This window comes from Dendrobates tinctorius, unplaced genomic scaffold (assembly GCF_039654945.1).
Source record: "Dendrobates tinctorius isolate UK_male_01 unplaced genomic scaffold, ASM3965494v1 ptg000037l, whole genome shotgun sequence".
Lineage (NCBI taxonomy): Eukaryota > Metazoa > Chordata > Amphibia > Anura > Dendrobatidae > Dendrobates > Dendrobates tinctorius.
Window position 1 is genome coordinate 26,737,049 of NW_027361705.1, and position 21,452 is coordinate 26,758,500.

A 21,452-nucleotide genomic window follows, 5' to 3' on the forward strand; every position below is an offset into this window, starting at 1 on the left:
AACAATGTGTGTATATACCCTAATGAAGATAAATAAGTAAAAAAGCAAGTGCATTAAATAACATAGGGCACTTGGTAAACGCTATTTTGATCAAAAAAGTATAAAACTGTCCCACCACGGCAAGGTGTACTCATTTGAGACAGTAACTACACTAACGGTTCTGCCACTATTCACACTAGGTAGGTTTTAACCGTTAGTGTAGTTACTGTCTCAAATGGGTACACCTTGCCGTGGTGGGACAGTTTTATACTTTTTTGATCAAAATAGTGTTTACCAAGTACCCTATGTTATTTAATGCACTTGCTTTTTTACTTATTTATCTTCATTAGGGTATATACACACATTGTTTTTTCCTTTGGTTTTGCTTGCTTTTATGGCAAGTGTGAACATGCTTTTACATCATGCATGTCATTCAATTCTACTCCAGTTCAGTTTTTTTGGTTTTTCTATAGTATATTTAATAATACAGTATTAAACATTGAGAATATATCATTAATGATTGTAAAGTCATATTTCTCAAAGATGTGAATTTGCTGTAAGTGTATCATTTTAAGACCCTTACTTAGGAAGAAAACAGTAACATTGTTATCATTTTACTATAATCAATTTGTTATTATTAATGCCCATTTGTGAAATAGTCGGAGCTCGAGTCAAAGTGTGGGACATTAGAGATGGTTAGAGTCAGAATCTAGGCTTCCCAACTGAACCCACAAAATCAGGGGACCAGATGACTATCTGATGTGTATGGTGGACTCCTGACACTTTCACAACATATGGCATCGGGGGAACATAAACGCCCATTTCTTTTGTTCTTCCTGGAGATAATCCAGCTCACTCCACTCTCCCCATACAGAACACATGCATGCTAACGGATGGGTATGGACTCTTTAAAGTGCTTGACATTGACCATTTTATGAAACTGATGTAAAAATTTATCACGTTAGACATGATTTTATTCCACGTATTATAGGTTCTTCTGTATTTATTAGACTGTTCAAGACTGCTATCCTGTCCAAAAATGACCCCTGATGGAGGAGGAGCATGGGACCAGACTTCAACATCTGCCTCCTCCAGTTTAAAGGTTCCTCCACAAAATGCCATTTTATGGACCGGAGAGCTGTGCAGTCTGGGAGGAAGGCAGCACTATGAGGAAGACTGTGCTCTACACAAGGCTGAATCTGTAATACTTAGCAAGTGTCACAAAATCATATCCCCAAAACATTTGTTACAGTAAATGTAAAATAGACATCACCTTTACCTCTAATTAGATCATGTCAAGCCTGTGGATTTCCAGTTATAGCTAATGATGTCAGTGCGCTATGCCGTGTATCGGTGTATGTCAAAGAAACCCAAGATTTTTTGTAGAAGATATATAATATTAGCATTCTAGAGATCTGCAAAAAAACATGGTACAGAGTCCTCATGGGCAAACATCATAGATGGTTTATTAGGAAATGGGTTAAGCAGACTAGTATTCATAACAAAGGAGCTCAGATTGTGGGCTTCAGGTCCCCATATGTAACTAATGTCAGCCGCAGATATTGGCCAGATCGTTTGACAATCTAATGTGTATGGGGGCCACCACACTTTCCACCTTTGTGATGTCGGAGGGCGTTAACAGATTTTCTGGGACTACTGTGCCTAGTGCAGATCTCTGCTCACACAGAGCTGTCACATACCGCTCCTTCCAGTGATTCAGAAGCTTCCACTGACATCACGTTGACAGAGCAGCGGCTTCTCTTCCGCTCTGTTCTGATGTGACTGCCAACGTCATGCTGATTGACAGCCAGCTCCTCACCGCCTCACTGCGGGAAGCTGTCTGTCAATGAGCATGACTTCGGAAGTCATGCCTTATCAACATAGCAGCCCGGAAGAAGAAGAGCTGCTCTGATCAGGTGGAGCAGCTGAATCGCCGGCAGGAGCAGTTCATAATTGCTCAGAGCTGGCACCGGGTATACCAGGCAGGTAGTTAATAACTACCTGCCTGTTAGAGTTTATGTACATAGTAAAATAAAAGTGCCCTGGATAACCTCTTTAAGGGTGCATCCAACAGTTATCCATTTTGTATGGGGGGATGTAGAATAAAACTTTGTGCATACAGCAAAACAACTGCAACAAGGACATCAGCGGTGCCGCCATTTCCAAAGAGAAGATCTTTCAGCAGCTGCAGGGGTACAGGTCACTAATAATTTAATAACTTCTTTTTTTAGCAAACATCAAGGCAGCAAATTGCTATACAATTTAAACAGACAAAGTGGAAAGGCCACAACTTCAAAGCAACTGCCCCCTCTTATCTGAGATCACACCAAGATTGCAGGAACATATGCTGCGAGATGCCAATATCCCGTACTGTCATCCACCTGCTAGAAAAGGAAGTGTCACCCTTTATTTCTTACATGATAGACGTCCTACTCAACAGGTAGTGAGGGCCGAGTATGGCGGGGAAGGTTCATGGAGCCGCACCTTGCTCCTATTGCTGGGACACAATGTGTCCCCCATTGTGGTGTGTCTGCTCTCTGTGAAGGGGATCTCATGGCTTTTTGCACACTATTTTTTTTAGACTAAACATTCCAAAATCTGTGCTAATTTATGTTTTTACTATACTTTTATACCGGTCTGATTTTTATTTTTATTTCAGATACAGTCCTAAGAAAATCTAAGATTACACTTTTTTCTAGAGTTTTACTTATTGGGATATACGGTAATAATAATAATAAAAATAAATAATGATGATAAAAGCAACTGATCTTTATAATGTCTCAAAATTAGCTAAATACAATCTCAGAAGAACAAATTATTGTATATTATTCAACAAATACTAGACCAAAATGCAGAAATAGTGTGTGAAAAATTAAGTACTCCCCATGGCTCAATAGCTCGTAGAACCACCTTTAGCACGATTAACCTGCAGTGATCGTTTTCTGCATGATTTTATCAGTCTCTCTCATCATTCTGGAGTCATTTTGTCCCACTCTTCTATACAGCATTGCTTATAGGGGTTGTCCACTACTAGGACAACACCACCGTCTCAATCTGAATGTTTGTCCCTGTTAAAATAAAAGCACGTTATGTCACATGAGCCCTGCGCCCAATCAGTGCTGGCGTCAGTCAGTGAGAAGGGGTTGTCCTAGAAGTGGACATCCCCTTTAAGGTCATTGAAATATATGGACATTTGTTCATGCTATTACAGTCCCATTACAACATTTCTGTTGGGTTGACGTTTGGACTTTGACATCAGGGACCTTCTGAGCGGTTTTGGAAAAAAAAGTTGATATCGAGAATATCAACCAATCTGGCTCTGCCCACTCTTATTAAATTAAAACGGAAGCCCCAGACCGGTGATAAGTTCTCTTTAAAGAGGACCTGTCACCAGGTCAAAGTGGCCAGTTTTTGCTTAGTTTATTCCCACTGATCCCCTGGTGTAGTTGTTTTTTTTCTTTTTTTCCTTTTAAATCCACCATACAGTCCCAAAGATATGGGCCATTTTATTTAGTGCTAATTTTGATGGTCTTTACCAAGCGGGTGCAGCTGGAATCATATGGCGGATTAAAAAAACAAAAAACAAAAGAAAAAAAAACAGATTTTGGAACCAGAGGAAAATAAAACAAGAGCAAAAACTGACCAATTTTGATTTGATGACAAGTCGTCTTTAATGAATTTTCAAGCAGAGAACGTTGGAGCTAAAGACTATATGTAAACCCCTTCGCCCCCAGGTGATTTTCTGTTTTGTTTTTTTGTGTTTTTTTTAATCTTTATTTTTTTTTTTTTACTTTTCATCTGTTCCTCCGCTTCTTCTAAGAGCCATAACTTTTTTATTTTTCCATCCACTTAGCCATATGTAGGCTTGTGTTTTGTGGAACAAGTTGTACTTCTGAATGAAATCATTCATTTTATTGTGTGATGCACTGTAAAGTGGGAAAAAGAATTCAAAGTACGGTACATTGAAGTTGCAAAAAAAAAGTGAAATTTCCCAATTTTTAGCGGGCAGGTTGGGAAGTGGTTTATTTTCCATATTCTCTATATGGTAAAACTGAGCTGGCAATATGATTCTCCCGGGACTTGAAGCTGTGATTGTCTGATCACTTGTGCGATACGTAGCACTGCTCCAGGGGCCCCCAGCCAGTGGCTATGGGGCCTCTGAGTCAAGGGGGCCCACCCTGTGCCAATGGAGCAGCAGTGGGTGACAGGAAGCCACGCCTGTCCCCGCTGCTAAAGAGAAATTAATATTCATGTTTCCCCACGCCCCCATGGACGTGGAGAGGAGTGAATATGATTTCTCTTTAATAGCCCTGCCCGCATGTAAAGCCCCACCACCGCATCACACACACACGCACATAGACAGACACACAGCACACTCATCTCTCTGCAAGTTCCCTGCAGCACATACCAACTTCCTGCCCTGTGCTTCCTGTCTGAGACAGCCCAGCTAGATGATGACATCATTCAGCGCGCTGTTTCAGACAGAAAGCTGCCGACAAGGATGAGGCTGCCGGGATGTGCTGCGGGGAACTTGCCGAGAGGTGAGTGGTGCTGTGTGCCTGTCTGTGTGCGTGTGTGTGTATGTGGTGCGGTGCTTTGTGTATGAGTGTGAGAGAGGAGCAGTGCTGTGTGTGTGTTGGCAATGACTGGGTGGTGTGGAAGGACAGCGATGGTGGTGGGGGGAGGTGGGACGCCCTCACACCCAGAGCTGTGGGCTACTCGGTCCCGGGCCCGATGAGCTTTAATGGGAGATGTCACGGCAGCTGGGACCCGGCCTGTGGCCCTGGGCGCCCATTGTAAAAGGAGAATGTTCAGTGTGCTTATGGTAGTGAAAGTTTATAAGTGATTCGTGACGGCACCTGTGGCATTCAGCAATAAAGACCCTCCAGGTTAGCAAAGTTAGTTATTAGGGCTAGTTATCCCCTCCTGGGGTTCTGGAAGCTGGTTGCATGGGCTGCTTCCAGGGGAGATGCTCTGGGTGTCTTGATGGGTTGAGGAATCGCTGATCCTCAGTGGAAATTTCGGAAACAGTTGCTGTCTGAGGTACAGCTGGGGTAGGCATATCGGCTGTTGCTGATGATGTCTCTGCCACCAGTAAGTCGGTAGGAGTGGCAGCTGGTACCAATGGATAAGACTCTTCATCCTCAGGGGGTACCACTGTTCTGGTCCTTGATCTAACATCTAGGGATGCCGTGGTCTGTTGGCGTTGGTAGGAGGCTACACGGGGGTTTTGTAGCTGCGGCCAAGAGAACCCATGACACGTTTCACTGTCCCAAAGCGGCCTATACTCTCCCAAGCCCCGAAGATGTCGTATGGTGCGCGCCTGTTCCAACCGCACCCTCCTCAGCAGGGATTTCTTCCATCTCCCCATCTCCGTCAGCCCAGTGCCCCCGGATGATTCGTCCAACACCTCATTTCAAGGTCCAGCAGGCCAGCCTCCGACAATGAGAATTCGGGGGGTAGCCCGTTAGGAGGGCCAGTATCTATACCCGGTGGTGCAGTCTTGGGTCCGGTGCCAGTATGGTGCGGGTCCTGGTGGTAGCGGAGGTCATGGTTGCTGTCCCGGTGGATATCGGAGGCGGTGTTAACGGAGAGATTGCAGGGGATGCTGCCGGTTGTGTTGCAGCAGTCGCAGGCTCTACAGGGTTTGCCTGGGAGAGATCCGGTGCAGAAATGGCGAGTACCGGTAACTGGGGTACCGCGGGTGTAGGCCCCTCCAGGGTGGGCTGCCACTTCTTTCTCCAGAGCGCCTCCTGCTTCAGCCGCAGTTCGCGAGTCAACCGGGCAATCTCCTCCTCCAGCTGTTGACAGTCCATTCTGGAAGCCGGGTCAGAGCCTTCAGCCATTGCGCCGGGGAGATTCAGCTCAACCTCCTCGCGCTCCGCAGGCCTCCTTCCAATATGGCGTTCTTCTTCCCGCCTCGGCTCTTTTCCCACCACTGGCTTCCGCTCCTCCTTCTGGGGGCGGCATCTTCTTCAAACTCCTCCATACCAAGCCAGTATACGAACCCCTCGGGGGGTGGCCCATGTCGCTGTCGCATAGAAGTTCAGACAGGGGAGGCCCAGGACAGTTAACGGTCTTTTCTTGGGACCACCCAGGTTGTCACGCCCTTCTTCACCGTACCGGCGGCCATTTTTGGCATTCATTTCACAGTCTATCAAATTAGGTCTTCTGCACATTTCCAAAAGTTTTAAGTCCAACAGATCTCAGGCACACAGAACCCGATGGCATCGGGTCTCATCATCCTGTTTGTGATGCCAAAATGGGACGCCCTCACACCCAGTGCTGTGGGGTACTCGGTACCGGGCCCGATGAGCTTTAATGGGAGATGTCACGGCAGCTGGGACCCGGCCCGTGGCCCTGGGCACCAATTGTAAAAGGAGAATGTTCAGTGTGCTTATTGTAGTGAAAGTTTATAAGTGATTCGTGACGCCACCTGTGGTATTCGGCAATAAAGATGTAAGCCGACACTGCAGACAGATCCTCTGAGACAGATGGTGTGGTGCAGCAGTGATGTTATAGCCCTCCACAGGCAGGGCTGTAGTCCCAGTGCAGTGTAGGTGAAGTGACACTTAGATGGTGTAGTGTTAGGCGCGAGGGATGTAGCAGTGCTGGGCAGGTTGGCGCAGGAATAAGTGGAGGACACCAGGGCATGTAGTTCCAAAGCTTTACTCACAGTCTGTTGTGCAAACAGGTGCCCGCTTCCGTGCCGTGTCCTCCGGGTTAGGGACTCAGCCAACCTCCAGGCCAGATGGAATAGTCCTTTCCAACACTCCGCCAACATATGTGCCTTTTCTAAACGTCTCCTCTTATAGCGCCTTTGAGTGAAGTACTCCTAGTACTGAGTTACACTGGAGTTCCTCCTGTCAGATGTTCCTATGAACTCTACTTGTACGGCAGACAGCTGTAGCCTGATTCGGGGACTCCTTGCTACTAAGTCACGGCTCACTATTATGTTGCTGTTGTGCCCCCAAGTCTTGTGTGGGAATAAAGCGGTCACTACTTCTATTCCTCCGGTGTCTGTTGCAGGACCATTAGTATCCGTACAACCTCGGGGACTGGACCCCGACCTTGCGCTTAGATCTTGAAAAGGGTTCTCTTCTAACCCTAATCCTTGTTCTCTTATTCTCCTCACGTTCCGTGCTAATCCTTCTTCCCAATGGAGAATCAAGCTTCCTTTCTCTGTCTCTTTCCTGTGCCAGCAGACCCAGATCACTGTGGCCTGCTGCAGCACTTCCTTCTTCCATCCCTCTCCCGGGGATCTTCTCTGTCTCACACTCTGTCCTTCTACATCTTCACTCACTGACTGAATGAAAGACTGACTGACTGACTCAACTCTTTTGGTGCGAACTAAACTACACCCACCTCCCAGCACGTTTCGTATTCCAAGCAGGGAGCCACCAAGGGGTGTTTTGCTATACTCCAAGCAGGTAGCCGCCGAAGGTGCTTTGCTACACTACTTTGTGGTGTGGGGTGCAGGTGTTGGAGTGTGGTCAGGTGTTTCCACCTTACCTGGATGGTGGGGCACCACACCTCAGGAGGAGGTGCAGTACCTCTGTGGCGACTGAGCCTCAGGGGCGCCACAGAGGCAATGATGGAGGTGATGAAATGGACAGTGATGGGGGCAGGGAGGAAGCAATGATGGAGGTGATGAAATGGGTAATGATGGTGGTTGGGGTGTCAATGATGGAGGTGATGAAATGGATAATGATAAGGATGGGGGGAGGCAATGATTGAGGTGGTGGAATGGGCAATGATGGGGGTGGTAGGGGAGAATGATAGGAGTGGTGGGGAAGACGGCAATGATGGAGGTGGTGATGAGGACAACGATGGGGTGGAGAGGGAGAACAATGATGGAGGTGGAGAGAGGCTGCATTATACTCTATGAGGGGGGCTGCATTATACTTTATGAAGGGGTTACATTATTTTCTGTGGGGGGGACTGCATTTTTCTCTCAGGGGACTACATTATATTCTGGGGGGCTACAGTATACTCTATGGGGGGGCTGCATTATTCTCTCAGGGGACTACATTATAATACGGGAGGGCTGTATCATACTATATGAGGGGGGCAAAATTATGCCTTATGGAGGGAGCTACAGTATACTCTATGGTGGGGCTGCATTATATTCTGTGGTGGGGCTGCATTATACTATATGAGGGGGGCTGCATTATATTCTATGGTGGGGACTATAAAATACCTTATGAGGGGGTTGCATATTTTGTTGGGGGGTGCTGCATTATATTCTATGAGGTGGGCTGCATTATATTCTATGAGAGGGGGCTGCGTTATATTCTATGAGGGGGCTACATTCTATTCTATTCTATGAGGGGGCTACATTATATTCTATGAGGGGCACATTATATTCTCTTAGGGGGCTACAATACATTCTATTCTATGAGGGGGGCTACATTATATTCTATGTGGGGGCTACATTATATTCTATGAAGGAGCTACTTCTCTATGATTCTACCCCAACCCCTGCTACATAATTAAGACCTGTACTACCTTATATTATACCCTGATATTAGTGTGTTTTACCACACAATTGGTGGTCTTGTATTTATTTCTATGTACATAGTGGGCCCCAAGAATGATTTCCTCTGGTGGGCCCAAGGTGCTCCAGTCTTCAGAACTGCTACGTATAGCAAAAATCACAATCTCCTTTGAACCCCATGTACAATAAATGTATGCCATATGTCGTGAAGGGGTTAAAAGATGGACATCCTCCGTCAGGGCAAAAAGAATATATAAACCCAAGAATGTCTAGTTCAACTTCATAGGAACTATGGTTTTTGTATTTATTACACCCAGATTTGGTTGAGTTTTTGGACTTTCTTCATTAATTATTTTTAGGCAAAAATAACAAATTGCTACTTATGAAACTGTCACCTTCTGTGGCCAGTGACAAACACTTCTTGCTTCCTATCCCTTCCCTGTGTAAAAATGGCTTATTATAGAAATTTCTTATGATCCCAGCTGGAAAAAATAACCCTTAATGATTTAGGGATGTGTCTCTTTAAACTTTTGGTAAAAGTCTATTTTGGGGCAAAATAAAATCAAAACCCTCGATGAATTGTTGGAATTTGGAGATATTTTTACTCTCTAAAGTTTAAATCTCATGGACTGAGAGAATTCCATCCAGTCTGATAAATCCTCTTTAAAAAGAGCCACTGGCTTTTGTTCTATAAACAGCATATGATTTAGATGGTTTATATACCCGGGCGGGCGCTGGGAACGCCATTAATCTGCGCTGATTCCGTGTTATTATTTTATAGGGTCCAAACGTGGAGATTTTTAAACAGCTGAAACAGAAAAAAAGATAAGAAGTCTCCTTGTTAGGGTTGGACTATGGAATGAAGGGGTTACACGCTGTACACATGGCATCTCCTGGAATATCCGAGCTCCAAACCTCCCCCTACTTTTCTCTTTTTTTTCTCTAAACATTTTTTCCAATACCCATTTTTTTTTTAACAACCTCTTATCTCATAAATTAGCTGAGAGCTGGGGATGCCACATATTTCCAGACTGCCGTAACTCTTCCCCTGCAGAAGGCCCAGTTTCTATTGAAATGCCAGCCAAGGGTCATCCAAGCTCACCTCGCACCTCTCCAACAATATGGTCAGGTCCTATAAACAGTCACAAAACAAGCCACATTCCCAAACACAGCTGCCCTGACCTTGTATCCCAGAAAACACCTGATCTGTGTCAGATTCATGACAGCCCCTCCACAGCCATAGGGTTCCCCATCTAGGAGGTGAATCACAGGAGAGAACTTACCAAAAACACTTTTAAATGGAAAATATATTAACCCTTGATGGTACCTGGTTCCGCCATACAGGACACGGTGTTCTTCTCCTCTGTTTTTACATTACCCCCTTGCTGGCTCAAAAGGGTCTCCTGAACAGATAACCTTAGATCACACAAGTCAAACTCAGGGTGAGTATTTGGCCCTCAATGCCAGGGAGCCCCCCACAGGGCCTCGCAATCTCAACTATTTCACCATCATGGATGCTGAACCAGTTGAAAGCAATGATGACAACAACAACGTGACCGTATGCTGAGCAGCGCAAAGGTTCAGAGCGATCGCTGCCGACACTGGAGCAATGAGGGACCAGGGAGAGGTGAGTTTTTTTTTTTTTTTAAATATATGGCCATTATACTGTACAGAGGGGTTTGTGGGGATCACAGCTGGGGAATCTTACTGTGATGGGGACACCATTCTTTGCCAGGGGGGTACAATAGAGTCATCATGCCATGTGGGTGGAGGAATTCACTGTGGGGGTATCTTACTGTGTTTGGTGGGCGCTTTTGTTGGCATCATTTTATAATCTGCATTATATATTAATTCAAGTTTTTTTATCCTTTCTTATTACATATTTAAATTAGGCCATTTACTGCTCTTACATAACATATTATATTACTCCAGCATGCCCCATTTGTGATTGTGTTTCTTTTATTCTAAGATCTAGTAATTAAAATGTTCTTTGCACATAGGACAACCCCTTTAAGTGCGTTTCCATATGAAAAGGTTCATTGTTGTATTTGACGACAAGGAAAAACTTCCTCAATATTAGACATGTTTTTTTACTAAATATCAAGGTCTGCCCGCGACTTTGCCCAAGTTTTTAAATTTAATAATCTCTGTGTATTTAACTTTGACATCCCTGCCTTATATTAAACAGAATGGAACCAACCAAGACCGGACTCCTCTTCCGGGGACCCATAACTGATGCATACACATTCTCTATAATGAGAGCATATATGGCATATATGAAAATTAGTTAGAAAAAATACAGGCAGAGTTTTCTTTGGCTTATCATTTTCATTTTAAGTTTTTTTTTTATAGATTTTTTATTTTATGAATACATGCATAATAAACCCTGAAAAACAACTTTATCCATAGTTTTACAACATGGGCACCAGAAATCAGATAAAAAAAGCGATTCGCACTATGGTCTATGAGGAACCGGAGCTCTCAGACTAATTAGTTTCGTACCGTATGATCTATTTTAAATTCTATACATTTTTTTCAAGGCGTAAAATTTAATAAGCGAGAAGTAAAATTAACCCTTTGTGTCAAAGATCTCACAATACTATCCAACAGGTCAAGCAAAAGTAGTAGTGATGTCGGCATTACTACTGTATATTTCAGTTGGCTGTCAATAAATTGGTGATCCATTCTACAATCTATTATGGAACCGTAGTGATGCCTTTGCTTAGAATATGGAAAGCTATCTACTTCTATATATACTGGGAAACAATCTGGGATCGACTCTTTAAATAAAGCAGTGACGTGTCTTAATTAGTATCTATGGTACAGTTTATTTCTTTACAAACACCCCCCCAACACAGAGCAGGAGGATCTTCGTGGGAAGTGTCAGACTTGGTTGGCAAAGGCCCACCAGTAACATTGATTCTGGGGGACCACTGTTCAGCTACATGCAAAAATAACCTGACCCTAGTACACAAATTCATTTTAACTTCTATGTAATATTAATTTGGATAGTTTATTTATTGAACAATCAGCTTATACCTTTCTCTGCAAATTGTGCATCAAGTGTAATAGCACTGCTCATTAGCAGTCCTTCACAGGGGCGGCCTACCGGAGGATTCTCCTGTTACCCTCTGGGCCAGTCCGATCCAGTTTGTGGGTATAAAATTATCATTAAGTATATGCTAATGACGCTAAGTTATGAGATGCCGATATTAGGATAAGTATTATTAAACTGGGTGTGCTCATGGCCTTGTGGTGCTACATTACGGATACAACTCACACCAAAACAAAAAAATGGACTGTTATTACCATCAATTTTATAGAAAACTTTCAAATACAAAATGCATCACAGTACTTTCCCCCTCTAATGGGCACTGTGGCAGGTGTCACATCAACACATCACAGCCACGGGGGAGAGCGAGTGCTGACACAGTGGGAACAGCGCCGACACGGGAGGCGGGTATAGGCTTAATTATTTTATCAGGGCAAAACATTTAGTTTAAGAGGGGGTTGTCTTAGTACTGGACAATCCCTATGAGGGTTCGCTCACACGAGCATACATCACAGAATGGAGAAGATGGCAAAATTTTGTCCTTCATCTTCTCCTCAACCAAGAGAATCAGATCACGCTCTGATCAGAGTGTCATTAACGTAATCTATCAAATTATCTCGCATGAGAGAATCTTCGTACGTAAGAGCGAGCCCTTAGTATTGCAAGCGCTGCAGAAACAGAAGTCCAATCAAATATGCTAATAAGACAGCTAGGTGCACCACTGGTGTGTCCAACCAGCTCAGAGCCCCACTTTGCCCACTGGTTTTGCATGTCTCTACCTCCCTCCCTGATGAATGGCAGCACTGGCTTGCCCATAGAGTCTACAGAGAAAGCCAATGCTGTATATCAACAGTGATGGAGCCTCTTGGCCACACCCATGGAGCGCCAAACATCCTAATTAGCATATTACATTAAACTCTAGTTTTGGCAGCAATTCAAGCACTAAGGCCTCACTCCCACTTGCATCTAAACTCAGCGAATGCAATGTGAGAAAACATCACACTGCACTCTGACCAATGTTATTCAATGATTCAGTGCTTACCTGCAACTTTTTTCTCAGCTCAGATGGAACTGCAAGAAAAAAAAAATCGCAGAATGCTACGATTGTCTGCGAGAATCGGATCGGATCTCCAATGCAAGTCAGTGAATGTGAGAAAAATGTCACATGGCACACAGACCAAGCGTGTGCCGTCTGATTTTTATGCACACATCTCAAAGTAAACTCGACATTTCATCAGCAAGTACAGTAAAATCACAGCCAGAACTGTTGTCAGAATAGAATAGAAAGAAATATGTCAGAGAGATATATAATCAGTGCTTTTAATGTGTAGTTCTGTGTATTTGTATTTAGCTAATAATTAAATGAATAAATGAAAAAAAAAAGGCATGAGGTCAACCTTATTCTTAATAAACAGCTGAGGGAAAGCAGACAGCTGTGAGAGCTGGTGTTATTAGTCTGGGAAGAGAACAATATCCATGGCCCCTTCCCAGCCTATTAATATCAGCCCGCAGCTGTCTGCTTATCCTTTGTTGGTTATGAAAAATAGGGGGACCCCACTTAATTTTTTTGGGTACCCCCCTTTTTAATAACCAGTGAAGGCTATGCCAACAGTTGTGAGCTATTAATAATAGGCTAGGAAGCTCCAGCCTTCCCAGAATAATAACGCAAGCTTACAGCTGTTCACTTTCCCTCAGCTGGTTATAAAAATAAGGGGACCCCACACCATTTTTTGTTAATTATTTATTTAATAGGTTAAATAAGGCTAAACACCCTTTAGTGGCACATGATATCTGTATATAAGATTGCTTTATTAGTTTGTAAACTAGGTTTAAATGACAGAGAATGAAAGTATGTAAAAGCTGATGTTAAAACGCATTGCATACACATGTCATATGGATGCTAAGTGAGAAAAATCAAACTGTACTCACATGACACTCGTCCGACTTTTTTGGATCAACATTGGACAGATGTTATATGCTAGTGTGACTCCAGCCTAAAGGTGTTAGTTTCATAGGGGTCATATCGGTCATTACCCCTACAAGGCTATTTGCTTAGTTTATACTGTCAGACTCCATTTCATACCACAGATAAATCATGAAGAATAACAATATCACAATATCTTTAGTCTGACATCAATTTAGCTAAGTTGTATCATCAAATCTATAAAACACTAATAATGTAATAATGTGCTCTTTGTACAAAAAATCCGGTTGGCAATACCCAGTCTGTTTCCTCTAGTCCAATGACGTTGCTTAGAAATAAACCCACCTCCTGGCATGATTAGGTGGTGTTTACTTAGGGATTTCCAGTAGATAAGGTGCATTGCACGTAGGATATCGGGAAAACATTACAACTGTGCATTTCCACGTACAACCTATTCTATGAGTTTGAGGAAGATGTCGACGTAGTCACATTTTTTTCATTAAGAGCTCTAGATCATGATTTTTTTTTACCATATGTACAAAAACATAAAAAAAAGCAAAAAAGAAAAAAATGTACTTGCTCTCACAACTTCGCAACTGACTTGCTACTTAGTGTAATGACATCTGCTCACAAGATAGCTATTCCAGCTACACTATTTGGACAAAAGTATTGGACCCCTCCACGTTACACCTACATGAGCTGTTTGCATCCCTTTCTACATCCATACACATTAATATGGAGTTGGTCCCTTCACAGCTGTAACAGCTTCCACTCTTCTGGGAAAGCGTTCTACAAGATTTTAGAGGCATCTGTGGGAATTTTTGCCTATTCATCCACAAAAAATTTGTGATCTCATACCCTTAAACTGGAATAACAGGCCGGGCTCATGATCACCATTCAAGTGTATTCCAAAAATGCTGGATTGGGTTGATGTCAGGGCCCACACCAAACTCTCCCAACCATACCTTTATGGACCTTGCTTTTGGCACAGTCATGGGGAACAGAAAAAGGCCTTAAATGTTCCCACAAAGTTGGAAGCTACAATTGTCCAAAGTTTTGGTTTGCTGAAGAATTAAGATTTCCCTTCAATAGAAATAAAGGGCCAACTTATGAAAAGAAAACCCTACGGTATTATCCCTTCTTTACAAAACTCTACACTTGGCACAATGCAGTCAGGCATTTAACCTTCTGCTGACATTTCCCATACCCAAACTCATATACGAGAGTGCCAGATAGAGAAGTGTGATCATTAGTGATGAGCGATTGTGCTCGTTACTCGAGATTTCTGAACATGCTCGGGTGGTCTCCAAGTATCTTGGGCATGCTCAGAGATTTAGTTTGTGTTGCCGCAGCTGCATGATTTGCGGCTGCTAGACAGCCTGAATACATGTGAGGAATGCCTGTTTGTTAGGAAATCCCCACATGTATTCAGGCTGTCTAGCAGCCTCAAATCATGCAGCTGCAGCGACACAAACTAAATCTCCGAGCACTCCAAAAATACTTGGAGAATACTCAAGCATGCTTGGAAATCTCGAGTAACGAGCATATTTGCTCATCACTAGTGATCATCACTCCACAGGACAAGTTTTCACTGCTCCAGAGTCCAACATTGGCAACGTGCTTCACAGCACACCATCCAACGATTAGCATTGTGCTTGGTGATGTAAGTCTTGCTGGCAGCTGCTTGGCCATGGATACCCATATTTATGCACCTCGACACTCGGTGGCCCCTCTCTGTAACTTTACAGGCTTTGACTTTATGGCTGAGCTGTTGAGGTTCCTAAACACCGCTCAATGTTAATTGTGGAATATTTAGTAGGGAAGAAGTTTCACACACTGACTTGTTACACCGGTGTCATCCTTTTGCAAGACTATGCTGGCATCACTGAGCTCTTTAGAAAGACCCATTTAGTAAAAGCCAAGTGAAGGCCTGGCTGTTATACACCTGTCACAATGGGACCGAGTGACAATACTTTTGTCCATTTTGTGCCTATCAGATCTTTTTGTTCTTTTAACCGCCTTCCAACAAATCCAGACTGATCACACCGTAACGTGATATTTCAGGTTTCCATTAGGGGTGGAGTGTGCACCTTGCCACTTCATTTTGCTTTGCTTGGTCCCATACTGATCTCACAATAATCAATGTATAAAATGAAAATTCCCATTAACATTATTGAGATATCTGGTCAGTTCCTAGACCAAGTTGTGCTGGGAAATAGAGAAGGATTGTATGATTGATGAAGTTGGGAAATCACATACTGAGCGGTTAACATGCTGAGATGATCTGGAGCATGTATTAGCCAGATCCTTGGTGTCACCAGGTATGGACTGCTCGGCGGTGGTAAGGCTGGAGCAGATAGCTTTATATAAATGCCATCCGTTTAGATTTCCATTATCTATTTTACAACCTCCCTTCCTCTTTCTGTAGTTTGCAGGTATGGAACAAGAGCAAGGTTATTCCTTTGTCACTTATCAACCTTCTTTCACTTTCATTCCAAATGAAATTTACACTGGGACATCATCATCTCATCCGCTGCCACATAGCGGACTCTGATCTAGGAATCCCTCCGGCATTGTGTAATATGTGCACGATCCGCGTCAGTGCCGGACAGGCAGATATCCAGGACCACAGGGCAGGGGGGAGTCTCTCTCTTTCTCTGCAAAGGGTCCATATACTGTTTTTGCATAGGGGCCCTCCTCTGTCTGCATCCACCCCTGGCTAAATCAATACCATGCTATGACCGGCTGCACACGTCCGATAATCTAACAGCAGTGTTATCCTATGTCTAATAATACTACTGTACAATTATTGTTCTTAGAGGGTAATTTCCAGAAATGCAAGTTATGGATAGGGGATAACTCGTGTACGATGGGGGGTCCTTCTGACTACCGGGATCCACAGCGAACTTGGGTCCAGGGTTCTAGCACCACAAGAACAGGCGCTGTTTTTCATTGAGCGGAGGTGCGCATGTTTGATGTCTGCTCCATTCATTGTCTGTAGGAATGCCAGATATGGGATAACTTGCCATTGTGGAAATTGGTAGAAAACCGCAAAAAAAAACTTAAGTTTTTACTTCTAAACTCAAAACATTTTCTAAGTGAATAGTCTGTTCCCTTAGAAAATTTCTTGTATTTTTGAGTAAAAGCGTGATTATACTTACCCGCCTTCATGTGTTTTTTTATGACCCTCGGCAGTCCTGATTTATTATTGGGTGCTTATTGGTATTTTTAACAATACAAATAAAAGTTATTTTTTAAGGGATTTTTTTCTTGTTTTTTTTGCTTTTTTTTACTTTGATAGACCCTTGTGCATGCTACCTAGGTTTTCTAATTCTGTAAATAACCCTGTATGATACCTGGTGATGGCAGTCAATCTGTGCCAACCCTTTGTCAGATGAGGCGGCTGATACAACCTTTGTGACTTCACACTTCACCCACCTTAACAGATGGATATTGTCGGACAGTGCTTGTAAAAATGAGCACTTTTGCAATTTACTGCTTATTAAAATTTGCAGCCGTTCTTGAGATGTTAACACTTTTCTTTACAGATCATTGTCTAGGAAACCGACCACTGCTGCTGTCAAGCTTGTAAGCGCTGCACTGAAGCCGGCCGGGATTAGGAGATAACAGCGCATTCCAGCGATTCTGGGCAGCTTCAGAGCAGTGCTTACAAGCTCAATAGAAAAGAGCCTATAAGCACAGCAATTGTTCTGCTGACTAGCAGCAGTGATCGGTTTCCAAGGCAACAAGAAAGGTGTCAATATCTCAAAAACGGCTGAAAATTTTAAGCAGTAAATTGCAAAGTTGATTTTATTTGAAATAATTATTTGAAATAATTTCGACAACAAACATTTCTGTAAATGGGAATAATCCTTACAAATCCTGATGTAAAATACTGACCAAATACTGAACGTGTGAACGTGGCCTTAGACAAAATTCCAGGTTACCTGTCCGTTATGATTCCTTTGATCCAACAACCAAAAGTCCGAATTTTGTGTAGTTTACAAAATTATCTGGAGAATTTACAAATACCAAATCAAGTTACAAAATATATAAATAATATTGATATCAATAATATAAATAAAGAACAAGAACAGAAGAGACATGACAGCTGTGATTTATAATTATAGTCAAATTTGGCTATTTTATGTGAGCAGCATTTAGGATTTTCTTCCTGAAGGATAGATACTTCTAAAAGTAATTTTCTGTGTGTATCGATGATTGGTAATTCAGAACACTTTGCCCAATAATCCCATATTACGGAATTCCACATATGAAGTACGGTATTTCCTAAACTCTGGAAACAAATCTGTATAAATGTTTCAAATTGTTCTTGTGCGGTAGATATACCGGTGATTCATTAAAACCTTTCAGCTCACATTTCTGGAATATTCTCGCACCTCACGTCCCATCCCAGAGTCGGCAGTGGGCCTGATTCATTATTGCACTGGCGTTTTTGGTGCTTTGCGCCTTTTTTTATTGCTTGCACCATATTCAGTTTTCTGTTTGTGCCTTTTTTAAAGTCTCTTTTCTATGTGTAAATCCTTCCTTTTTTTTTGTTCACCACTATGGGTGGAGTTTAGGGTTTTCAGATATTTTCACCTGATTCATCACTCATGACTTTTCTGAAAAGTCGCAAAATTAGTCGCAAAGGCGTCACAGTCCCATCCTGCGGTAATTTTTTAGGAATGACTGTCATTTTAGCACCATTTTTGAGAAAAAAATGCTTTATTTTGTGCAAAATTCATGAACCACGTGCGTCATTTTGTGACATTTGGCGTAAAAAATATCCACACAAAAAAAAAAAGAAAAGTTTCGTAAAAAAAAAATCCAAATGATGAATTGGGCCCAATATAAGTTCACTTTGCACAAGATCTATAGATTATTCATTTATAAAGAGCGAAGGCCAAAAGTCAATAATGTCCCTTACACACAATGGCTTATTATTGACCTGCCATATTCCACACAATGCCTCGTGATATCTAAGAAAGAGTACAGCACATGCCACTATGTCCTTACAGACCAACCGGGCCACTACGGCAGGTGTAGCCTGTCATTCCTATGTGGCAGCCGAAAAATAGGATCATTCACCCCTTTATGCCCTAAAATAACGATCGAGCTGACAGCAGATGCTTTTAAATTCATTAAATTGTTGGCAAATGTCTCCAGCATAATTATATTTATATATTGTAATGTGTGTGACAAATTGATAAATGTGTATACGGTACATGTGTACATATTCCATGGTTCTACTATTAGAATACAAGCACCTACAGTAGGCCCAATCTCTAATAACGAAGCCCTAATAGCTTTACCTAAAGAAGTCAAAACAATTAATATAACTACTATATTGAGGAACATTATTATATATATATACACACACACAAATATATATATATGAATTATATATATAAAAATATATCATACATATTACTATATATATATATATACACACACACAAATATATATATATATATAATATTCCCCCACTTACCCCCCAAAGATTAAATAAAACTCATTGTTAAGTGGTGCTCTAAAATACATCTGCAACGCAATGAATTTTTTTGCTCTTCTTTCTTTTAATGTGAAAATGCAATTTTCATTACATTCACGCTTTACTAATTGAAGCCGATGTCATTTTACACATCACGTGTCCAATCCCTTTAGGCCTTTTATTCTACCAACCTTAACCAACATCCCACCGTCCTCCATAAAAAAAAATGGTGAGGGTGTAATAAGAATAATAATGTGATTATCAATTACACAGGTAGAAGTGATTCTGCGTGCATACATTTATTTTCATTATTGCCTATTAACATTAAAAAGACTTTTTTTTTTTTTACCCCATTTGAATATGTTTATAGCCATAAGCCACCAAACTATTAGCTTTTGCTACTGGAAAAAATGGCATTTTCCAAGATAATAAATGATGTCATTCTATACAGATCTGCCTGTCAGTCACGACAGATGTAACATCCTTTCACATTTGTTTCTAGCTGTCATATTTTGATTAAACCTCTCAATACATTTACGGTTTTCAGGCCATAATATTGGTATAAAAACAAATTACAGGCAATAAATAATAAAAAGCGATAGTGAAATTGTTACATGAAAAATGGGAAAAAAAACCCTTACAAATAATAACAGATTGAATTAATTTAGAACAAATACAGAAAACTTAAAAAAAGTTCCACTTCTTCCTTCCACTATAACCTTTAATAACCCAAACCAAGCGATCATTCGTCAAAATTCCTCTGATCTGTCCTGGTGAAGATAATTGACGTCAGATTTTCACTGTCATTAGTTCTTGTGACAGTAATCTTAGTCACTTTGGGTTGGTCCTAGCGAGCGTGGTAAATGGCGGCGGCATGTTAGGTAGGACATACATGTTATGTGAATGGCGATGCTCGCCCTACGAGAATATGACCCCAAATATCCCCTAGGAGAATTACGTTATTCTCATCTGTGACCGCATGAGATTCGTTTTAGAAGGACGAATGGCGTAACGTGGCCGAAGGTGTGATGGGCCAGTCGGGTCGACTATTTTTACGTCTTATTGTTTAAGATCAATGGAAATTTACAAGAAAATAATATTGATCATTGACGTAGATTCATTCATACGTGTGTGGCTCATTTGACACAATTTTTGATACAATTTTTGCGTTTTTCATCACACGATATTTCTCCATTATTGGTGCTGAAATCATATTAACTCAGTCGTCTCCTTACATTTATCTATTAAGCCATGACAAAATTGGACTACGTTGTCCTAAACGTGGTGTGAGCAGAGCCCACGATACCGGTGAATCCAAAGACGCAACTCCGCTACAACAGTCCAGCTCGTTGTGAATAAACGTCTACGAAACCACAGATTTAGCACTCGGACACCCAAGACAGTCAATCTTACCTTCAAAGAAGCGTTGTAAAGCCTCTGTCTCATCCACAACTTCCATGGCTCTGTCCTAGAGGTTTTCCGACAGTCCTAGGGATGTACAGTCCAAGTTGCCATGAAGCTGCAGATCACTTGCCTTGCCCAGAACCAGGCAGCAGATCTCCGTAAAGGTGTGAGGCTGCTGACAGTAGGTTACACAGGTCACACCAGACACAAAGGGATCAATGCCGGGACCTCAGCTGTCCTCTGACACTCTTCTCCCAGGGTTGGGACCCTCTGCCTCCAGGGAAGGACTTCTACTCCTACTCCAGACTTTCTGTCCTTATTCAGACTATGTTAAAGTTAAGGACATCCAGCATGGCTTTCTGTTCATCTGCTTTCTGAGGGACCTTGAGGACTATTCCTTCTCTCCTGTCTTTTGGGCAGTGTCAGGGTTAGTATAGTAACTTGTCTCCCTACTGCTCCTTCCCAAGGGAGGATGCTTCCAGCAAGATGTTTCTGTCTCCCCCTAGTGGACACTCTGCAATATATCATAAAGTTCACATAGAAATGTGTCAGATCTGCATTTGGTAAACATCTATATATTTTAGGCACTATCTTATGCCTTTATGCTTCATTGGGAGCAAAGTAAAAATACATTTTTTGAAAAATACTAAAATAGAGATAAATCACAGCATCACATTCACAATGTCTTTAGGTAGGTGCAAGCCTACATGGACAAAATATTAGTATATTACACTACCCTACATTGAAATTGCATCATCAAGAAGGAAAAGTCAGGTCAAGAATGTGACCGGAAGTAGGCACATTGCACACTTGCAGTCACATGAACGCTCGGTCTCATTGCTGGCCTTGGAGATTCCTGACAGTGTGCTTTACACATGCTGTGAACATTCAGAAGTCTGCAGTTACATAGAGTGACTGCAGACTTTATTTCAAATCTGGACAACCCCTTTCATGTGTAGCATTGTTGCTTGCATATAGTTAGTTATTTTTTTTTACGTTTCAAATAAAACAAGTAATAACAGATTTACTTTCCCATTATTGTAGATTATTTTTTTATATATGGGGTGAAGGGCAAAAAAAATAAAAGTAATCAACAGCTGCT

The 21,452-nt window shown here is 42.1% G+C and overlaps 1 protein-coding gene across 1 annotated transcript in view; it reads right to left on the minus strand.

The window, feature by feature from the left end:
• MYRF (myelin regulatory factor) overlaps positions 1-20,798 on the minus strand; it is a 182,971-nt gene extending 162,173 nt beyond the window's left edge. The window contains exon 1 of the mRNA XM_073573973.1: positions 20,360-20,798. Coding sequence (XP_073430074.1) covers positions 20,360-20,405 — 46 coding nt within the window. The 5' untranslated portion in view covers positions 20,406-20,798. The remainder of the gene's footprint in view (positions 1-20,359) is intronic.
• Between the last annotated feature and the right edge of the window lie 654 nt (positions 20,799-21,452).